The sequence below is a fragment of the Lissotriton vulgaris genome, chromosome 6 (genome assembly GCF_964263255.1).
Source record: "Lissotriton vulgaris chromosome 6, aLisVul1.2, whole genome shotgun sequence".
Taxonomy (NCBI): Eukaryota; Metazoa; Chordata; class Amphibia; order Caudata; family Salamandridae; genus Lissotriton; species Lissotriton vulgaris.
In genome coordinates, this window is record NC_141694.1 from 1,224,081,131 (window position 1) to 1,224,101,897 (window position 20,767).

The 20,767-nt window shown below is 46.2% G+C and overlaps 1 protein-coding gene across 1 annotated transcript in view; it reads right to left on the reverse strand.

Annotated features, from left to right (window-relative positions):
* Window positions 1-20,767, reverse strand: part of LOC147708652 (uncharacterized) — a 334,370-nt gene that overhangs the window by 166,962 nt on the left and 146,641 nt on the right. Inside the window, exon 12 of the mRNA XM_086925378.1 lies at window positions 10,680-10,769. Coding sequence (XP_086781504.1) covers window positions 10,680-10,769 — 90 coding nt within the window. The remainder of the gene's footprint in view (window positions 1-10,679; window positions 10,770-20,767) is intronic.

Sequence of the window (20,767 nt, forward strand, 5' to 3'; positions counted from 1 at the left end):
CTCCTGGTCACTGGCTAGTGACCCAGACTCTGTCCTCTCTGCTTTCAGGTTCTTCTCATCTTCGATCCAGGCTTGGATCATCCAGATACTTTCTTCTTCAACTGCAGCAGCACTTTGCAGCAGATCGCCATTGGAAACAACGACAATTCCCAACACCTACTATGCACCCGGCTTCCCTGGCTGAGGTAACTCGAGTACTCCGTGCTCCCGTGGGTGTTGGCTGTAGAACCCCTTAGGTAAATAGGGGTTAGCTCAAAGTCCTCCTCTAAGTGTCCCTTTCTTTAAATTTCCAACTGCGACTTTCCCCATTAAAGTCAAGAGCGATCTGTGGCTGTGTTTAGACACTGCATGCGTCCCCTGTGTCACTACCTTGGGTGGTTCCTTGGGGTCCCAGCACTTCTACAGGCCTTGCGTCTAGTCACCACCCAGACGAAAACGTTAGCCGTAAACATCTTTGCATTAGGTAAGGCGATTGTGGATTACGAGTCGTCATCCGTTGTTTTATTTATTTAAACAAATAACTATTTTCACTGAAGTGCAGGTTACTGACAGCCGTATACTCTGTTTTCTACATTTAGCATCTTTACGTAGAATTGGAAGTCCTCTATTAACGGACACGTGAATTATCGCAGCCCTAAGACGTCAACAATCATATTTCTTTGTCGTACCTTCACAGTAGTGATACAACATTCGGTTACCCTATTGGTAAGGATATTTAGCTTTATGAGAAATCCCCAGGTCTGTTCTATATATGAAACCTATTTAGGGCCAAGTATTAAGAGAGTCTGCCCCTCCCCCGTTTTCTGACTAACTCTATATCTTGCATTTCATATTTATATCTAAGCATCTATGAAGGTCGAATAGAGGGACAAAAGGATATAGCAACGACCTACTTAGAGGACGTTACCCGATTGCGAGCATTTAGCGATAATGTGCTACGGTAAGCTCAAATAAATAAAGCGTCTTTCATTGAAATCGCATCCTTGAATTATTATGCGCCTGGCCATTTCGATCTATACTGTGAATGTATGCTCCTAGTTAGAAACCCCCCATTGAATAGCAACTAATTATGGATAGTATCACCGGATTCAAACCCTAAATATTGCTCATATGCAATTACCAGATGTTCTAGTATTAAATATGTGCTTTGCAACCTTAAGACAATTTCATGTTACTATCTTTAACTAATATCGCAATTCTTTTTGAGGTAATGGTTTTACGAATTTTCCGTATAAAATGATAATTATAACTGATAGTTCTTATCCCCTCTCTTTTCCTACCATATTACTCCACTATAGAACAAAATCAAAGGACATATAGATAAACAGATAAAGCAAGCTCATTCTCCGGTATATCGTCCTCCTGTATATATGAAATTAGGTAAGTGCTTCATAGTTAATAATGTTCAGGTTGGATAAGCATACATCACCAAAATTTCCTGCTATCGAGTGCCAACATAATGTACCAACAGAGATATAGTTACATACATATCTAAAAATATAGAAGCAATGATACACATATAAAAGAAAAACCAATCCAGGTAATAGCTATGTGTTGGACAGGCTTGCCATCAGCTATACTATGTACGTATATCGATCCATTCAAGTGGATTGTACAGAATAAATCTTTGAAGTTGGGTAGAGACCGTGTTGACAGGTACACACTGAGATTGAGACATCAATCAGGATAAAGATCCTTAACCAAATGTGAGGATTTAGTCATCATATTTTTGCTTTGTAGGAATTAACAGTCCCTCAATTACAACTGCTCAAATATAGTCATATTAGGTTTGTACCTTGTACAGATGTATCTAGTGGGCTATACAAGTAGGGAAGAAATGTCATTAAGGTACCTGTGTTTGTTTTGATTCTTTGTTTTTAAATATTGGCGTAATATAGAATGTAATTTTTGAACAAAATGGTCATGTAAATGTGTTTACTAACTCCAATTAAACCATGTTTTTCAGATAAAATTTGTGGCTCCTGAAGAAGGCGTTTCCTATAACGCCGAAACGCTCGTCGAACAATATTGATTGCCACTCTGTAATTTTAGATATACATTCCTTCATGTATTGTATGGAAATTGTAGAATTGCTTTGTTTATAATTGATGTTATTTTATTGATTGTTTTTAATATGAACACTTGTATATTTATTAAATGAAATATAGTTTTTATAATTATCTTGTTTTGTGGTTCCTTCATGCACTTTCTCCCATTCATTTTGTTGATATTACGCTATGATTTTTACACTGACTTGCGTCTAGTCAAGTCATGGTTCTTATACCACTTTCCTAATATATGGGTTGGTACGCCCCTAGGGCTCAACGTATATTGTGCTAATTTACTGTGTGCTATTAAGTTTTCCGTATGTACTTTTGCTGCTAGCCTCATAAAGAGACTAGTGGGATGTGTTTAGAATAAAAACATATATTTTATATATATACTTGGTGTGGTTCTCCTTTCATTTGGTCATTCACGAGATTATAGATTGGTGAAACAAGCTGCTGTAAATTCCTCCAAGACTTTGCCTGAAGGCTGCTCTCCATAGCTACCACTAGGATAGCTTTCAATAAAGGTTGACTTTAACTTACCATCAATAAGGGTCGTTTGGACTGGTGCAAGGTGCCCACTAGAAGAGTGGACGCCATATGCCAGGCCAACTTCTCACATTGGTGTGCAGCGTGTGGGATTCCAGCTTCCCATTGTTTTACCAGATAATCTCAAGTGATTGACTAACTGAAAACCACTAAAGGTACCAGAGGTACATGTAATACAAGCTTAAATACAGTAAGTTCTACTGAACTTAAAGTTCTGTGTCAAGAGCTTAGCACACTCTTCTACAGCTCAAGAGAGTTTATTAAGCCACACTAGAGTAGGTAGGTGCATACACCTGTCAAGATGTGCTCTTCACCAATACACAGGAGCAGAATGTCGCAAGTTCCCAATGCTACACTAAGTTTTCTCAGCAACATGCAAATGTGAGCGTGTATGCCAACTAAACCCCAGGGGGAAAAGGCAATGGGGCAGAGAAGAGACAGCCACACCGCATCTAATTCTTTATTCAGCTTCAAACGTCTTCTTCTGGTTAGAACGAGTAGAAGTTTTACTGTAAGGGAAAAACACTCATTAATACTCTAACTCCCTTCTTACTTCCATTGTGCTATATATTCTATACTCTTGCTCGCCTACCCCGTCTAGATGTGACCAATGCCTCGCTTCTTGGTGTTTTTTCTTTGTTCTTATCTTCTAATAGTTGTAACTAGCATTTAATGAGATTGGTTAATTCTCTTATATCTCTGCTGCTAGCCTCTTTTCTTTTATCTTTCTCAGGTTCCTTACCTAACTTGTTACTGCTACCGTCTTTATTGTGGATTCTGTATTTGGTAAGTATCAGTTTAATTTATTATCTTGCTTCACCTTAACTTGGTTTTACTTATGCTTCTTTATTCTGACTTCTTAAACAATAAGCCCAACTAGAGTTTAATATTCACTCTAAAACACAACTAAGTAGTGCTGCGTTGATATTATTAAATGTAATCTCTCTTCGAGCTACAGCTCTCTATCTGCAAAGATTGTTTTTTAATTGCTGCTATTCGCTTTCTCTCACACTTGCTACTGTAGCGCTAAATAAAAGTGCGTGTTACAAGTCTGACCTTCCTCTATAGACTTGTTCTGACTCTGGAAGTCTTATTCAAAGGGAGCAGAGGACTCAATGAAACGCATGCTCAGAACCTCAGAAAATTCAGTCTCAAATGTGCATGCCTCTTACACAGTCTTTACTCTAACAAAACAATGCTCATGCTCCTAATAATGTAATACTCGGAACAGTCTTGCTGCGGCTTCCGTGAATTTCCTCTGGACCTGTACTCGAACCAGGTATGATTATTTTTCAGAAACGCGACAAAGTTTTTCCTGATACTTCGCTGCGCATTTCCAACGGGCGTCCTTCCTTCCTCAAAGTTCAGGTGAAGTGCGCCACAGAACAGGCGCTTCACCTGTGTCATGCTGATTGCAATCAAAGGCTAGAGCGCTGACCAGCAACTCTGGCAATCGATTTTTGGCGGCCATTTTTAGGGTTGCCCTTAATTGGGGATTTTTTTCTGCCTTACTGCTTTCTTGCGTTTTCCACATGTCGTGCTCACTGAAAGGCTCTTTCTGACCTTATGCTTGACTATCCTGACAACACCACACCACACTAGTAATGTCTTCAAGGCCAGGAACCAGTGGGTCCCTGCCAGATGTCAGTATGTTACAGGCATCCAAGTATGACACATTCCCATCTTAGAATTGAGGGCCTTGTGTACTATGAGGAAATTGAATACAGGTAAAAGTGCCAATACCCAACACCTCAAGGAGGTACTACTGCTAGATGATCATAGAAAGGCTTCAAGGCCTGAAGGGTTAGGCAGTGGGGATGGGGCAGCAGATGAGGAAGAGCCCAGTGGTGCAAACCACTAGGACTCAAACTCTGATGCTGACCAGGGAGGTGACAATGACCTTGACCTGGACAGTGCAGGTCCTCCTGGAAAAAAGAATGAAGGCCAGGAATGCCCTCTCTTTATTCCCAGAGGAAGGGTTGGAGGTACACCTAGACGACCCAGATCTCCTTCTGTGGAGTCTGACCATTCTGGTGTATCTATAGGGACCTCTGTCTCTTCTCAAAGGAGGGAATCCTCCCAGGAGAAGAGAGAAAGGCAACTGAAGTTTGAGGAAGCCCAGCTGAGGATTAAAAGACAGCAGGTAGCTTAAGAAAGGGAGCACCTAGAGCTTGAAAGAGCTAGAAAAAAGATGGGACTAGAGTCGCATGGTGACAGCACCTTCCCTAGTGGTAGAGAAAGATCTCATAACCATAGGAATTTAAACAAGATTGTCCCTCCCTACCAGAGTGGGGATGACATCCACAAGTGGATAACTGCACTGGAAAGGGCCAGCAAAGTTCAGAAGGTCCCCCAGGAGCAGTGGGCAGCAATGTAGAGGCTCTCCTCTGCAGACAAAGGTAGAGACAAGCTCCTCACTGTTAGAGAAGAGGATGCTGATAATTATACTGTCTTGAAGACTGCTCTGATTGATGGGTTTGGCTTAACCACTGCACAATACAGGATTAAGTTCAGAGATACCCAAAAGGTACAGACTCAAGACTGGGTTGACATTGTAGATTGTGCTACCAAGGCTCTGGAAGGTTGGATGCATGGCAGTAAGGTGTGTGATTTCAAAGGATTGTACAACTTAATTATGAGGGAGAAGATCCTTAATATTTCTCAAAAACAGCTTTTACACCAGTACCTGGTGGACTCTGATCTGACTTCTCCCCAAGAATTTGGAAAGAAGGCAGACAAATGGGTCAGAACCAGGGTAAGGTCTAAGAATCAAGGTGGTGACCAGAAGGAAGATTCTACCAAGTCCCAAGAGAAAGGTGGGGGTAAATCAAAAGACAAGTCCCCTACAGGGCCCCACAATCCACTTCTGGGGGTGGGCCCCAAACTCCTTCCTCTCCTGAAAAGAAACCATATTGTCATGTTTGTAATAAGCCTGGCCACTGGAAAACTGATCCCAGTGGCCCCAGGATTGGCAATAAAGAAAATGTTCTTTCAACTACCACTACCACTACTCCGGGTACTACTAGTGATAATCCCCCAGGGGGTAGTGTTGCACCCAAAATGTTATGTGCATTCTCTTGGGGAACAGTGGTGGGCCCTAGTTTAGACAGGTCCCCCTCACATGCCTCCTTAGTCTGTGACGGTGACATGGGATTTGCCACTTATACCATGGGTTCCAAAGCTTTGGCCAGGTACAGACAGGAGCCCATAATCAATGGTCAGAAAGCTCTGGCCTTCAGGGACACAGGGCTAGTGTCACCATGGTGACAGGGAAACTAGTCCCCCTCAACATTTTTTATGTGACTTTAAGTACCAGGTGACCAACATTGATGGTGTCAGAACCGATCACCCCTTGGCCATAGTCAATCTCAGCTGGGGGCGGGGGACAGGCCCAAAAAGAGTAGCAGTGTCCCCAAACTTGCCTGTAGATTGCCTACTGGGCAATGATCTGGAAATTTCATCCTGGGCTGAAGTTGAAAACTAAGCCCATCTGAGGATGCTGGGCGTCCCTGAGAGAGTTAGTGGGGCTGTGCAGGCCCCAGTCCAACCCCAGGGAGTGATGGAGCCTGAAAGAATGGCCCATTGTTCTCCACAAGAGAGCACAAGGGATGAAGAACAGTCTTCTTCCCCCCAGACTATAGGTAAGGGTCGTCATCCTCATGGAACTGATCTACCCCTAGTGAAAGAAATGCCCCAGAGGTAGTCAGACCTGTCCTGACAACCTCTCTGATGGCAGGGGACCCTTCCAAGGTGGTACCCAGCCTGGAGCAGGTAACTTGCCCCTCTCTACCCTTCCTCAGTCATCCCAGGGCTGCAGAGGTGGGGGAGTTCAGTGGACCCTACATGGCTCCCTGTCCAGAGGAACTCTTCCATCAGCAGATTAGGGGCACCCAGTCTAGTAGCCCTAGCCAGGTGAACATTCCTCAAACCCCTGAGGGATCCCTTTTGACATTGAAAAGGGACCACCCCCAGAAAGACTCTGTTGGGCAAAGGCAAACCTGGGACCCAGTGGTTCCAAACCTACCATGTCCCTCCAGTGTTCCATCCAAATTGACCCAACCCCTAGATGTAGGCAGCAACAGGTTGACCCTTGGAGCAAAGTGTAACTCAGTCATGGAAAGAAAAGCATCCATGGTGAACAGTGATCTAAGGGAGCTGAGACTAAATTTATTAGGGCCTCACTTCAATACCCAGACCCCTCACCAGCCTTATACTTCACCAAAACACACCACAGTGAGTCCTCATGGTGGAGACCCTCTCATAGCCTTAGGATGAGGGATTGCTTAGTGGATCATAAGACAGGGGGTAACCATGCCAGTGCAGGTACTTCCTTATATGGCCACTTAGTCAATAAAGGCTCAACTGGGCAAGGTTAGCCTTATCTTCTTTTGTTTTGGGGGGTATGTAGGAAGGTGGAATCTGACTACATGGCTGCCCCCACTTTTTCCCAGTGTTTTGATGGTTTTTGACTTAGTTTTGCTGGGATGCTGCTATTCAGGGCCCCAGCCTATCTGCTTTATTTTCTAAAATGATTCCATGTATTATAGGTATACTCCAGTTTGGTTACTGGGTACCCTTGTGAGTCCCTAGTATATGGTACCTTAGGTACCAAGGGCATAGGTACCCCAGAGGCCTACCAGGGGCTGCAGCATGTATTATGCCACCCCGGGAAGCCTTCCAAAATGACAGCACAGGACTGCTACTGCAGCCTGGGTAAGGTGGTGCATGCACTCCTTACTAAGACACAGGTTACCTATATCTACCTTATATCACTGCACATAGAAACCTATCAGTCACCCCAATTGCAGGCCTTATCAATCCTTAAGTCAGGGTCATTGGTTTCGTGTGAGAGGGTGCCCATGCATGAGCAGGGCCCCTCTGCAGCCTTCAGAATGTATTCTCTTGGGCTGTTCTGTGAAGCAGCCTGACCATATACACTTCAGTGCATTATAACCTCGCAGTAAATGCTAACTTTGGGTTGGCTCCACGGAAACATGTCGTGTTTGGTGTCAAACACTTTGGAATCCTACCCTTCCCTGCCAGTTCTGGCAGCAGGGGTAAAATTCCATCCTTCTAGAGGGAGAGACATGTACACACCGGTCTAACCGTTAACAAGTTTAAAGAGCTCTGGCATCACAAAATGGATGCTGCAGCCACAGACATGAGTCTGGCCTCCTGCTGCTGACCGAAACTTGGGCAGGGGAGGCCTGGACAATAGGTTTCCTGTCAAAGGGAGGTGTAACCACCTCCCAGACAGGCTTTAGTATATGGGGCTAGGTGGGTGCACTCTGAGAGTGTTTGGAAGTCTGCATTGGGGGCACATTTGGTGTCCCTGTGCATAGCCCACTTCAAACCGGTTACAGGGGCTACCATCCCCTGCTCTGGCGCAAAACTGGACAAAGGAAATGGGTGTAGCCACCCCTCTTTCCAAACCCTCCCATAGGCGGGTCCAACTCCTTTCTTAGGGCTAAGTAAGAAACACCTGGCAAAAGGACTTTAGATATCCCTGGATGAAACTCTACAACTGAATCCTGGAACTTCGATGCTCTACTAAAGACTAGAGGACTGAAGAAATCTCCCTTGGGGTCAAGGAGTGACTAACCTGATTAGCAGGCACCAATGAAGCATTTGACGGTCTGCATCTCCGAAGCTCCCAACGGACTCCAAAGTACCTGTAGCACAGGAAGAGGATTTCCAGACTTCTCAGAGGCCGATCCGAGTCTCCAGCAAAGCTGAGACCCGCAGCCCTCACGAGTGATGTGGAACCGGAACTCCTGGACACTGTGCACATTTGCTAGTGCATTAACTTCTCGACATCTCTTGAAGTTGTGCTTTGGGTTACTTGGAGCCCAAACCCCGAGCACCATCTGCACCGAGGATTGTGGGGGACTACACTGCACAAGTGTTCCGTGAGCCCCCTTCTTGCATTTCCACTTGAAGCTCCTCCGGATCCCTGGTCCTTTGACTGGTGGGTCCCAGTGAAGGTAACTCTACTTTTCCTTGGGCTTCCCTGGTTGCTCCAGACATGCTCTGACTCCCCACCATGTAGTGAGTCCCTCAGACCTTGCTGGTCTGCACCAAAGCATTTCTTTACTTTCTGCGTGGGTTGCTGTCGCCAAGGATTGTTGGGTCCAATCCGGACACCGACAAAGCAGCACTCAACAGAAGAATGTGTTTACTAACAGACAGTGTTGTTTTAATAAAAATGCATATTCAGCATAATCAAAGATTTCACTGCAGGCAACTAAACAGTATAATCCAATATTTTATTTACTATTGTCAATAAACATTTGTCTGTTTGAAGTCAATCTATTTCAAGTGTATTACCCCAAACTAAGGGCCTCATTAGGATGGCGGATGGATCTGCGTCCGTCCGCCACCCCAGAGTAGGAGGGACCGTCCGCAGGGGCAGCGGCGGTCCCTCCGTGCAAATTAGGATGTGACCGCCACCCAGGCGGTCACATCCTGTATATTTAACATTGCGGCGGTGCTGCTTGAAGCAGCACACGCCGCAATGTTAAATAAACCATGTTTTCCTTTGCATGCACAAAGCTGCAGGCACCGCGTGGTGCCTGCCGCTTCGTGCACACAAAGGCAGGAGGCTACCATAGGTACCCCCCATGTGCACCCCCAGCCCCCCTTCACCCCTGAGGGCCCACAACGGGCCCCCAAAGAAAAGTCTGTATGCATTTCCACAGCGGAAATGTTATGAGGTGACTGCAGGGCACAAAGGGTGTTCTTTTATTTTGGACTGTGGTCATTACAACTATCAGATGAGGTCTTAGGCGCTTGTAAATGGTGATGTGGATATATATACGTTCTGCAGATCTAGCAAGTAGAAATAAATGTAATCTCTGTATCAATGGCAGAATAGTTGCAAACTCACCACCTTTAAAAGTGGTTGTGATTTGATAAATGAGTTTACTCTGCGTAGGTGCAGAAAAGGGATGTGAAGGAAGTGTGGGATAGTTTGGAGGAGTAAAAGGAAGGATGAGAGACAGACTGTCTTGCAAATTGTGCATTGTAAACATTCATATATGTAAATAATTGATTGGTGGCCTTTATTAATCCGTGCAAAAACAGCATTCATTTGCCATTGATAAACCTTCAGAAACAGTAATTTCAAAACCCAGAGGCCAATAAAATTAGGATGCTGTAAAGAAGAGGTTGTACAGTTTTCTTTAGACGGGGGCCGAGGGCAAGGGATGAGATTTGCTTTGTAGAGCATCCACCATTGCTAGAAGCCAAGTAGATAAAATGCACTGAGACAAAGAAAATACTCAAAAAAACTGATGGCCTTTGAAATCCTGTGTTACTTACCCTTTCACCAGAGTAAAGTAGCAAGCTGTTGTTCTGCCTCATAATTGCCTCTGTGGTGGGCCAGCGTGGCTGCTGAAGTGGTAAAGAATGGCATGAGGTTAAACGGTCTCCAAGGCCCACTTCCATTATCCACATAATACCATACCCATAATGAAAAACCTTCATCAACGTTTTTAGCACTGCCCGCGTTTAAGAAGGTGGTCACATGCTCCTTTAAATGGCAAGTTTATCTACCTGATTCAATCTTATGAATTATATGAAAAGCACGTGCATGTAAATGTAGAAATACGGATGTGGTTAAAACTAGCGCGCCAAAAAATATCCAATGTGTATGAAGATTTATAGCTATTGAACTTATTTACATTGTATTTGTAGGTTAGGTAGGTGTGTGAGGAAGTGCAGGAAAATTAAATGGGGAAGCTAAAAGAAGAGTGCCGTCTAATCCAGTCATAAGGGGAAAGAAGAGGAAAAGGGAAATAATTTGCAAGAAAAGAAGCATAGTCGGACAGTGAAGTGGGCTTAATGACACTGCAACAAGTGGAGATACTAAGAAGATCATCTTAGGTCTAGAGGTATTATTGGTTGATGAGAAATGCTAGGAACAGCTTTGTTTAGAGGCTGGTGAGGTTAGTTATGGATTGGGAGCAGGGTGTGGTAAATAACATTTATAGTGGATCACATTTTAGAGAACATGCATGGAGGGCAACTGAAACACCCAAATACCTGGCTCCTATTCGTCCATTGAAATACTTTTTCACTTACCCATACTCTTCCAGCATTATGATGTGGGATGCCCAAAATCAATGAAAAACTCCTGTGTCTCATGTGGTGTCTAGAAAGGCATACAGGAAGCTGTAAAGAATGCAAAAATGATTTCAGCAGAGATTAAGGCCAACTCCAGCCTCCACTACTGAGGCTCACGATCCTGCTCTGCCCACAACTTTGTATTCGAGGATATCAAATTATTAATATTGTCCTACCATTTTATAACAAAAACATAACCAAAAGGTTGAGAAGTAAATATAAATAAGCATAGAGTTTTTATTCTAAATACACATCTGCAGTGCTTAAATATATATATGTATTAAGTGTATATCATCAAGTTATAAACACACACATACACACATACATATATATACAAAATTGAGGAAGTGATATTCCCAATTAATAGTTGTAAATTATGGTTATAAAATTCCATTTATTCTAACTAAAACTTGATAACAGAGAACAAGTGGAAAGTAAGCTTGATTCTGAGATTTATATATATGTGAATACTGAAAGTAACACATTTAAATATGGCCGCTATACTCTATCACAGCAGTACAAAAGGGGGTGGTGGCCAGGCTTGCTTGAATCCAGTGGCAAAGTGAGCAAGGGACTCACGTCTGAGCATACCCTGCAAATTATGGCAAACCAAGCGGTACAAAAGGGGGTTGTGATGGAAGGACAGGGTATGCTCAGACGTGACCATCACCACCCCCTTTTGTACCGCTTGGTTTGCCATAAGTTGGCAGGGTATGCTCAGACGTGAGTCCCTTGCTCACTTTGCCACTGGATTCAAGAAAAGCCTGGCTGAAGACAGCTGTAATGCCAGAAACCAGTCCTAGGAAGCTCGAATCCGGTCCAGGGAAGGAATGGCTTGGCAGTTCGGGCTGAACTGTTCTCATGAGGCACAGGGTCAGACTGATTTGCATATGGCCATGTCTGAACTGGGGTGGCAGAGTGGGCTAAAGAACGGTGATGGATTAAACCCAGATCTGTTGACTGGGTGTGAGTGATTGATTGGTTTAGATGCTCCGTCCATCACCACCCCCTTTTGTAACGCTATACTCTATCAGGCAGAGTCCCATAGGTAGAACACTGGGTCCATTGTCGATTTCTACTACCACTGTGTTTTGTATTTTAACCTAAAAAAAATGGTGGCTTAACATCGTGAACAAGGGAGCTTGACTCCCGAAACGCCTTGATGTAACTCGTCATTTAATAATAAACTGAGTACATTTTAAAACCCTACCCTGGAGTGCCGGATGGTTACCTACTGTGCCTTGGTTGATCTCATATCCGATATATATATATTTATAGTTTTCCAAAGATGTATTTTGAATAGAGCGATACACAACCCAAAAGAAAGGGCCACACTGAGTGAATATTTGGCTAGCTATGTATATGTTACTTACCCCTGCGGCGCATTGAATTCCAATATGGTGCACGATGGGAACAGAAATCCGTGGCAGAGGCTTCAATGCGCTGCAACTGAGCCTTTGCATCACGGAATGGGAGGAGCTCAATAATAACCTGACGGCTGCACCCTTCACGAACTGCGGCATTCTAAAAAGGCTTGACGCCGAAACCGGTCATGCCGACTTTTCTCCAATAAATGTTCAAAAGAGCCCCGCTGTGTTCTTTCCATCTTTCAACTGGGAGATGACGTCTGGAATATTACAAGTGCATTCCTGTGGCACTTTTGAAGGGACCCTTCCTGCTTGGGCTGTCATAACTACAGGACGTTTGGAATCTAACTTGTATTTTCCCGAGGTATCGGTATATCACAGTCCGTCTGCCTATTGGTGTTGACAAGAAGCTGCTGCCTGGTGGTGATCCGGGACTTCACGAGAGGAGTCTGCATTGTCTTTCGCTTCCAGCCTACGTGACACTGACGGCATGTGCTAGGGAGTAGGGGACACAAGAACATTTATTCCCTGCAAATTCGTGGGTTACTTACCCCTGCGGCGCATTGAATTCCAATATGGTGCACGATGGGAACAGAAGTCCGTGGCAGAGGCTTCTGCGGCCTCGGCACGAGAATGTGCTGCAGCTGAGCCTTTGCATCACGGAATGGGAGGAGCTCAATAATATCCTGACGGATGCACCCTTCACGAACTGCAGCATTTGAAAAAGGCTTGACGCTGAAACCGGTCATGCCGACTATTCTCCAATAAATGTTCAAAAGAGCCCCGCTGTATCCCTTCCTTCTTTCAACTGAGAGAGGATGCCTGGAATATTACAAGTGCATTCCTGTGGCACTTTTGAAGGGACCCTTCCTGCTTGGGCTGTGATAACTACAGGACGTTAGGAATCTAACTAGTATTTTCCCGAGGTATCGGTATATCACAGTCCGCCTGCCGATCGGTGTTGACAAGAAGCTGCTGCCTGGTGGTGGTCCGGGACTTCCCAAGAGGCGTCTGCATTGTCATTCGCTTCCAGCCTAAGTGACACTGATGGCATGGGCTAGGAGTAGGGGACACAAGAACATTTATTTCCTGCAAATTCGTGGGTTACTTACCCCTCTGGCGCATTGAATTCCAATATGGTGCACGATGGGAACAGAAGTCCGTGGCAGAGTCTTCTGTGGCGTCGGCACGAGAATGTGCTGCAGATGAGCCTTTGCATCATGGAATGGGAGGAGCTCAATAATAACCTGACGGATGCACCCTTCACGAACTGCGGCATTTGAAAAAGGCTTGACGCCGAAACCAGTCATGCCGACTTTTCTCCAATGAATGTTCAAAAGAGCCCCGCTGTGTCCCTTCCTTCTTTCAACTGAGAGAGGACGTCTGGAATATTACAAGTGCATTCCTGTGGCACTTTTGAAGGGACCCTTCCTGCTTGGGCTGTGATAACTACAGGACGTTAGGAATCTAACTTGTATTTTCCCGAGGTATCGGTATATTACAGTCCGCCTGCCTATCGGTGTTGACAAGAAGCTGCTGCCTGGTGGTGGTCCGGGACTTCCCGAGAGGCGTCTGCATTGTCTTTCGCTTCCAGCCTACGTGACACTGATGGCATGGGCTAGGGAGTAGGGGACACAAGAACATTTATTTCCTGCAAATTCGTGGGTTACTTACCCCTGCGGCGCATTGAATTCCAATATGGTGCACAATGGGAACCGAAGTCCGTGGCAGAGGCTTCTGTGGCTTAGGCACGAGAATGTGCTGCAGCTGAGCCTTTGCATCAAGGAATGGGAGGAGCTCAATAATAACCTGACGGATGCACCCTTCACGAACTGCGGCATTTGAAAAAGGCTTGACGCCGAAACCAGTCATGCCGAATTTTCTCCAATAAATGTTCAAAAGAGCCCCGCTGTGTCCCTTCCTTCTTTCAACTGAGAGAGGACGTCTGGAATATTACAAGTGCATTCCTGTGGCACTTTTGAAGGGACCCTTCCTGCTTGGGCTGTCATAACTACAGGACGTTAGGAATCTAAGTTGTATTTTCCCGAGGTATCGGTATATCAAAGTCTGCCTGCCTATCGGTGTTGACAAGAAGCTGCTGCCTGGTGGTGGTCCGGGACTTCCAGAGAGGCGTTCGTGGGTCACTTACCCCTGCGGCGCATTGAATTCCAATATGGTGCACGATGGGAACAGAAGTCCGTGGCAGAGGCTTCTGCGGCGTCGGCACGAGAATGCGCTGCAGCTGAGCCTTTGCATTACGGAATAGGAGGAGCTCAATAATAACCTGACGCATGCACCCTTCACAAACTGCGGCATTTGAAAAAGGCTTGATGCTGAAACCGGTCATGCCGACTTTTCTCCAATAAATGTTCAAAAGAGCCCCGCTGTGTCCCTTCCTTCTTTCAACTGAGAGAGGACGCCTGGAATATTACAAGTGCATTCCTTTGGCACTTTTGAAGGGACCCTTCGTGCTTGGGCTGTGATAACTACAGGACGTTAGGAATCTAACTAGTATTTTCCCAAGGTATCGGTATATCACAGTCCGCCTGCCGATCGGTGTTGACAAGAAGCTGCTGCCTGGTGGTGGTCCGGGACTTCCCGAGAGGCGCCTGCATTGTCTTTCGCTTCCAGCCTACGTGACACTGATGGCATGGGCTAGGAGTAGGGGACACAAGAACAGTTATTTCCTGCAAATTCGTAAGTTACTTACCCCTGCGGCGCATTGAATTCTAATATGGTGCACGATGGGAACAGAAGTCCGTGGCAGAGGCTTCTGTGGCGTCGGCACGAGAATGTGCTGCAGCTGAGCCTTTGCATCATGGAATGGGAGGAGCTCAATAATAACCTGACGGATGCACCCTTCACGAACTGCGGCATTTGAAAAAGGCTTGACGCCGAAACCAGTCATGCCGACTTTTCTCCAATGAATGTTCAAAAGAGCCCCGCTGTGTCCCTTCCTTCTTTCAACTGAGAGAGGACGTCTGGAATATTACAAGTGCATTCCTGTGGCACTTTTGAAGGGACCCTTCCTGCTTGGGCTGTGATAACTACAGGACGTTAGGAATCTAACTTGTATTTTCCCGAGGTATCGGTATATTACAGTCCGCCTGCCTATCGGTGTTGACAAGAAGCTGCTGCCTGGTGGTGGTCCGGGACTTCCCGAGAGGCGTCTGCATTGTCTTTCGCTTCCAGCCTACGTGACACTGATGGCATGGGCTAGGGAGTAGGGGACACAAGAACATTTATTTCCTGCAAATTCGTGGGTTACTTACCCCTGCGGCGCATTGAATTCCAATATGGTGCACAATGGGAACCGAAGTCCGTGGCAGAGGCTTCTGTGGCTTAGGCACGAGAATGTGCTGCAGCTGAGCCTTTGCATCAAGGAATGGGAGGAGCTCAATAATAACCTGACGGCTGCACCCTTCACGAACTGCGGCATTCTAAAAAGGCTTGACGCCGAAACCGGTCATGCCGACTTTTCTCCAATAAATGTTCAAAAGAGCCCCGCTGTGTTCTTTCCATCTTTCAACTGGGAGATGACGTCTGGAATATTACAAGTGCATTCCTGTGGCACTTTTGAAGGGACCCTTCCTGCTTGGGCTGTCATAACTACAGGACGTTTGGAATCTAACTTGTATTTTCCCGAGGTATCGGTATATCACAGTCCGTCTGCCTATTGGTGTTGACAAGAAGCTGCTGCCTGGTGGTGATCCGGGACTTCACGAGAGGAGTCTGCATTGTCTTTCGCTTCCAGCCTACGTGACACTGACGGCATGTGCTAGGGAGTAGGGGACACAAGAACATTTATTCCCTGCAAATTCGTGGGTTACTTACCCCTGCGGCGCATTGAATTCCAATATGGTGCACGATGGGAACAGAAGTCCGTGGCAGAGGCTTCTGCGGCCTCGGCACGAGAATGTGCTGCAGCTGAGCCTTTGCATCACGGAATGGGAGGAGCTCAATAATATCCTGACGGATGCACCCTTCACGAACTGCAGCATTTGAAAAAGGCTTGACGCTGAAACCGGTCATGCCGACTATTCTCCAATAAATGTTCAAAAGAGCCCCGCTGTATCCCTTCCTTCTTTCAACTGAGAGAGGACGCCTGGAATATTACAAGTGCATTCCTGTGGCACTTTTGAAGGGACCCTTCCTGCTTGGGCTGTGATAACTACAGGACGTTAGGAATCTAACTAGTATTTTCCCGAGGTATCGGTATATCACAGTCCGCCTGCCGATCGGTGTTGACAAGAAGCTGCTGCCTGGTGGTGGTCCGGGACTTCCCAAGAGGCGTCTGCATTGTCATTCGCTTCCAGCCTAAGTGACACTGATGGCATGGGCTAGGAGTAGGGGACACAAGAACATTTATTTCCTGCAAATTCGTGGGTTACTTACCCCTCTGGCGCATTGAATTCCAATATGGTGCACGATGGGAACAGAAGTCCGTGGCAGAGTCTTCTGTGGCGTCGGCACGAGAATGTGCTGCAGCTGAGCCTTTGCATCATGGAATGGGAGGAGCTCAATAATAACCTGACGGATGCACCCTTCACGAACTGCGGCATTTGAAAAAGGCTTGACGCCGAAACCAGTCATGCCGACTTTTCTCCAATGAATGTTCAAAAGAGCCCCGCTGTGTCCCTTCCTTCTTTCAACTGAGAGAGGACGTCTGGAATATTACAAGTGCATTCCTGTGGCACTTTTGAAGGGACCCTTCCTGCTTGGGCTGTGATAACTACAGGACGTTAGGAATCTAACTTGTATTTTCCCGAGGTATCGGTATATTACAGTCCGCCTGCCTATCGGTGTTGACAAGAAGCTGCTGCCTGGTGGTGGTCCGGGACTTCCCGAGAGGCGTCTGCATTGTCTTTCGCTTCCAGCCTACGTGACACTGATGGCATGGGCTAGGGAGTAGGGGACACAAGAACATTTATTTCCTGCAAATTCGTGGGTTACTTACCCCTGCGGCGCATTGAATTCCAATATGGTGCACAATGGGAACCGAAGTCCGTGGCAAAGGCTTCTGTGGCGTCGGCACGAGAATGTGCTGCAGCTGAGCCTTTGCATCATGGAATGGGAGGAGCTCAATAATAACCTGACGGATGCACCCTTCACGAACTGCGGCATTTGAAAAAGGCTTGACGCCGAAACCAGTCATGCCGACTTTTCTCCAATGAATGTTCAAAAGAGCCCCGCTGTGTCCCTTCCTTCTTTCAACTGAGAGAGGACGTCTGGAATATTACAAGTGCATTCCTGTGGCACTTTTGAAGGGACCCTTCCTGCTTGGGCTGTGATAACTACAGGACGTTAGGAATCTAACTTGTATTTTCCCGAGGTATCGGTATATTACAGTCCGCCTGCCTATCGGTGTTGACAAGAAGCTGCTGCCTGGTGGTGGTCCGGGACTTCCCGAGAGGCGTCTGCATTGTCTTTCGCTTCCAGCCTACGTGACACTGATGGCATGGGCTAGGGAGTAGGGGACACAAGAACATTTATTTCCTGCAAATTCGTGGGTTACTTACCCCTGCGGCGCATTGAATTCCAATATGGTGCACAATGGGAACCGAAGTCCGTGGCAGAGGCTTCTGTGGCTTAGGCACGAGAATGTGCTGCAGCTGAGCCTTTGCATCAAGGAATGGGAGGAGCTCAATAATAACCTGACGGCTGCACCCTTCACGAACTGCGGCATTCTAAAAAGGCTTGACGCCGAAACCGGTCATGCCGACTTTTCTCCAATAAATGTTCAAAAGAGCCCCGCTGTGTTCTTTCCATCTTTCAACTGGGAGATGACGTCTGGAATATTACAAGTGCATTCCTGTGGCACTTTTGAAGGGACCCTTCCTGCTTGGGCTGTCATAACTACAGGACGTTTGGAATCTAACTTGTATTTTCCCGAGGTATCGGTATATCACAGTCCGTCTGCCTATTGGTGTTGACAAGAAGCTGCTGCCTGGTGGTGATCCGGGACTTCACGAGAGGAGTCTGCATTGTCTTTCGCTTCCAGCCTACGTGACACTGACGGCATGTGCTAGGGAGTAGGGGACACAAGAACATTTATTCCCTGCAAATTCGTGGGTTACTTACCCCTGCGGCGCATTGAATTCCAATATGGTGCACGATGGGAACAGAAGTCCGTGGCAGAGGCTTCTGCGGCCTCGGCACGAGAATGTGCTGCAGCTGAGCCTTTGCATCACGGAATGGGAGGAGCTCAATAATATCCTGACGGATGCACCCTTCACGAACTGCAGCATTTGAAAAAGGCTTGACGCTGAAACCGGTCATGCCGACTATTCTCCAATAAATGTTCAAAAGAGCCCCGCTGTATCCCTTCCTTCTTTCAACTGAGAGAGGACGCCTGGAATATTACAAGTGCATTCCTGTGGCACTTTTGAAGGGACCCTTCCTGCTTGGGCTGTGATAACTACAGGACGTTAGGAATCTAACTAGTATTTTCCCGAGGTATCGGTATATCACAGTCCGCCTGCCGATCGGTGTTGACAAGAAGCTGCTGCCTGGTGGTGGTCCGGGACTTCCCAAGAGGCGTCTGCATTGTCATTCGCTTCCAGCCTAAGTGACACTGATGGCATGGGCTAGGAGTAGGGGACACAAGAACAGTTATTTCCTGCAAATTCGTGGGTTACTTACCCCTGCGGCGCATTGAATTCCAATATGGTGCACGATGGTAACAGAAGTCCGTGGCAGAGGCTTCTGCGGCCTCGGCACGAGAATGTGCTGCAGCTGAGCCTTTGCATCACGGAATGGGAGGAGCTCAATAATATCCTGACGGATGCACCCTTCACGAACTGCAGCATTTGAAAAAGGCTTGACGCTGAAACCGGTCATGCCGACTATTCTCCAATAAATGTTCAAAAGAGCCCCGCTGTATCCCTTCCTTCTTTCAACTGAGAGAGGACGCCTGGAATATTACAAGTGCATTCCTGTGGCACTTTTGAAGGGACCCTTCCTGCTTGGGCTGTGATACCTACAGGACGTTAGGAATCTAACTAGTATTTTCCCGAGGTATCGGTATATCACAGTCCGCCTGCCGATCGGTGTTGACAAGAAGCTGCTGCCTGGTGGTGGTCCGGGACTTCCCAAGAGGCGTCTGCATTGTCATTCGCTTCCAGCCTAAGTGACACTGATGGCATGGGCTAGGAGTGACAAGATTACAAGCAGCCTTACCTGTAGGATGCCTGTAGATGATTTCGCAGAGACGTTATGGACCAACTTCCCCAAATTCTAGGCAACACCTAGTGACTGTAAATTCACACAAAGGTAATTAAATAGAAATCAGGGAGGTAGGCCGGATCGTGGACGCTACCTGCTTCCTTGATTGTCGACCTGCGAAGCAATAAGGAGAACTTTTGTAATTACTGATTACTACTCAATCTGTCTAATCCTAACTGGTTTCTATGAGTGACTATGGGCTTTAACGAGTCCTACCTGCGACTGGTTAAGATTTGGCGTCGCGTCCGTGTTGTCGTCGTGAAGGGAGGGTTAGGCAAGATGTCGAGATGTGTAGAAGATGGCTTGTTCTGCGTTAGTTCTCTGTAAGGGGAATATTCAAAAGGGAATGATGAGTTACTGCTTTACTGTAATGTTTGCATTCTTCATACGTCCCTTCAAACTCTCTTTAACTTACTCTGAATTAACACCATGCTGTTCTTCACCTTCACTTCACTAATAAGAATCAAATTAAAACAAAAGACAAGAAAATGGCAAAGCAAACTTAAGTATAAAACATCATCAACATTCTCTCTTTGATAATTCTCAAAGTCTCTATTACTTTTCCAAAGTCCTGGTAATTGTTCTTATCCTCGGGATTTCTATAAGTTCTAAGTCTTTCCAGTAAGTCTTTGGCTTTTTCTGGATGCTTGCTTGCGTGGGGCGCCAATAATCCAAACAGAAAGAAAAGACGGTAACTTAGCTTTAAATGTTATCTTCTTTCTTCCAGGTGCTGTGCGCGGTGAAAGAAGACCTTCAAAAAGACAGCAGACCTTCAAGCTGAACGCTGTCCTATCCGGAATGCAGGCCGTCGTGGAGGGAGCCAAGGAACATCCTTCGGTGAAGCACGGAGACTGAAGGCAAAGCGTCAGTTTGCGCTGGGTGTGGCCTTTTATAGGGGAACCACACCCAGCCACACCCAAGGAAGGTTGACGCATCGCGCGCCAAATCCATGCGTGCCGTTTTTCAACGTGCGCGCTGAAAACGGCAGCTCCACTCTCAGCTCTCTGTTCCTCCTGCGAGGCGAGTTCAAAACTCTTCCTGCAAAGATATCTACAATACCCTGGCAATCACGCTTCAATACGAGTATTAGGCTCACAACAAGAAACTCGTGCCATGAATCCAACAACCCTTGGTAAAGACAAATAACATTACAGTTAAATACACAAAAGAAAGACCTGAAATAAAGTATAATCAGTTCCTAAGTTCCTGCACAATCACACATTTACACATTGGCGTGCTGGCTGCACGGGACAGGGGTGGGTTTCAAGAATGGGAAGTCTACATTTGTATGTGTGTGCGTGTATGTTCAGGTGAGGGGGGTGTGCATGTATGTTCAGGTGATGTATGTTCAGATGAGGGGGGTGGAATCATGACAGTACTCCCCTCTCAAGATCCCTCCCAAAACTTGTGGTACAGGTTTTGGTTTATTGGGATAACGTAGATGAAAGTTCTTGA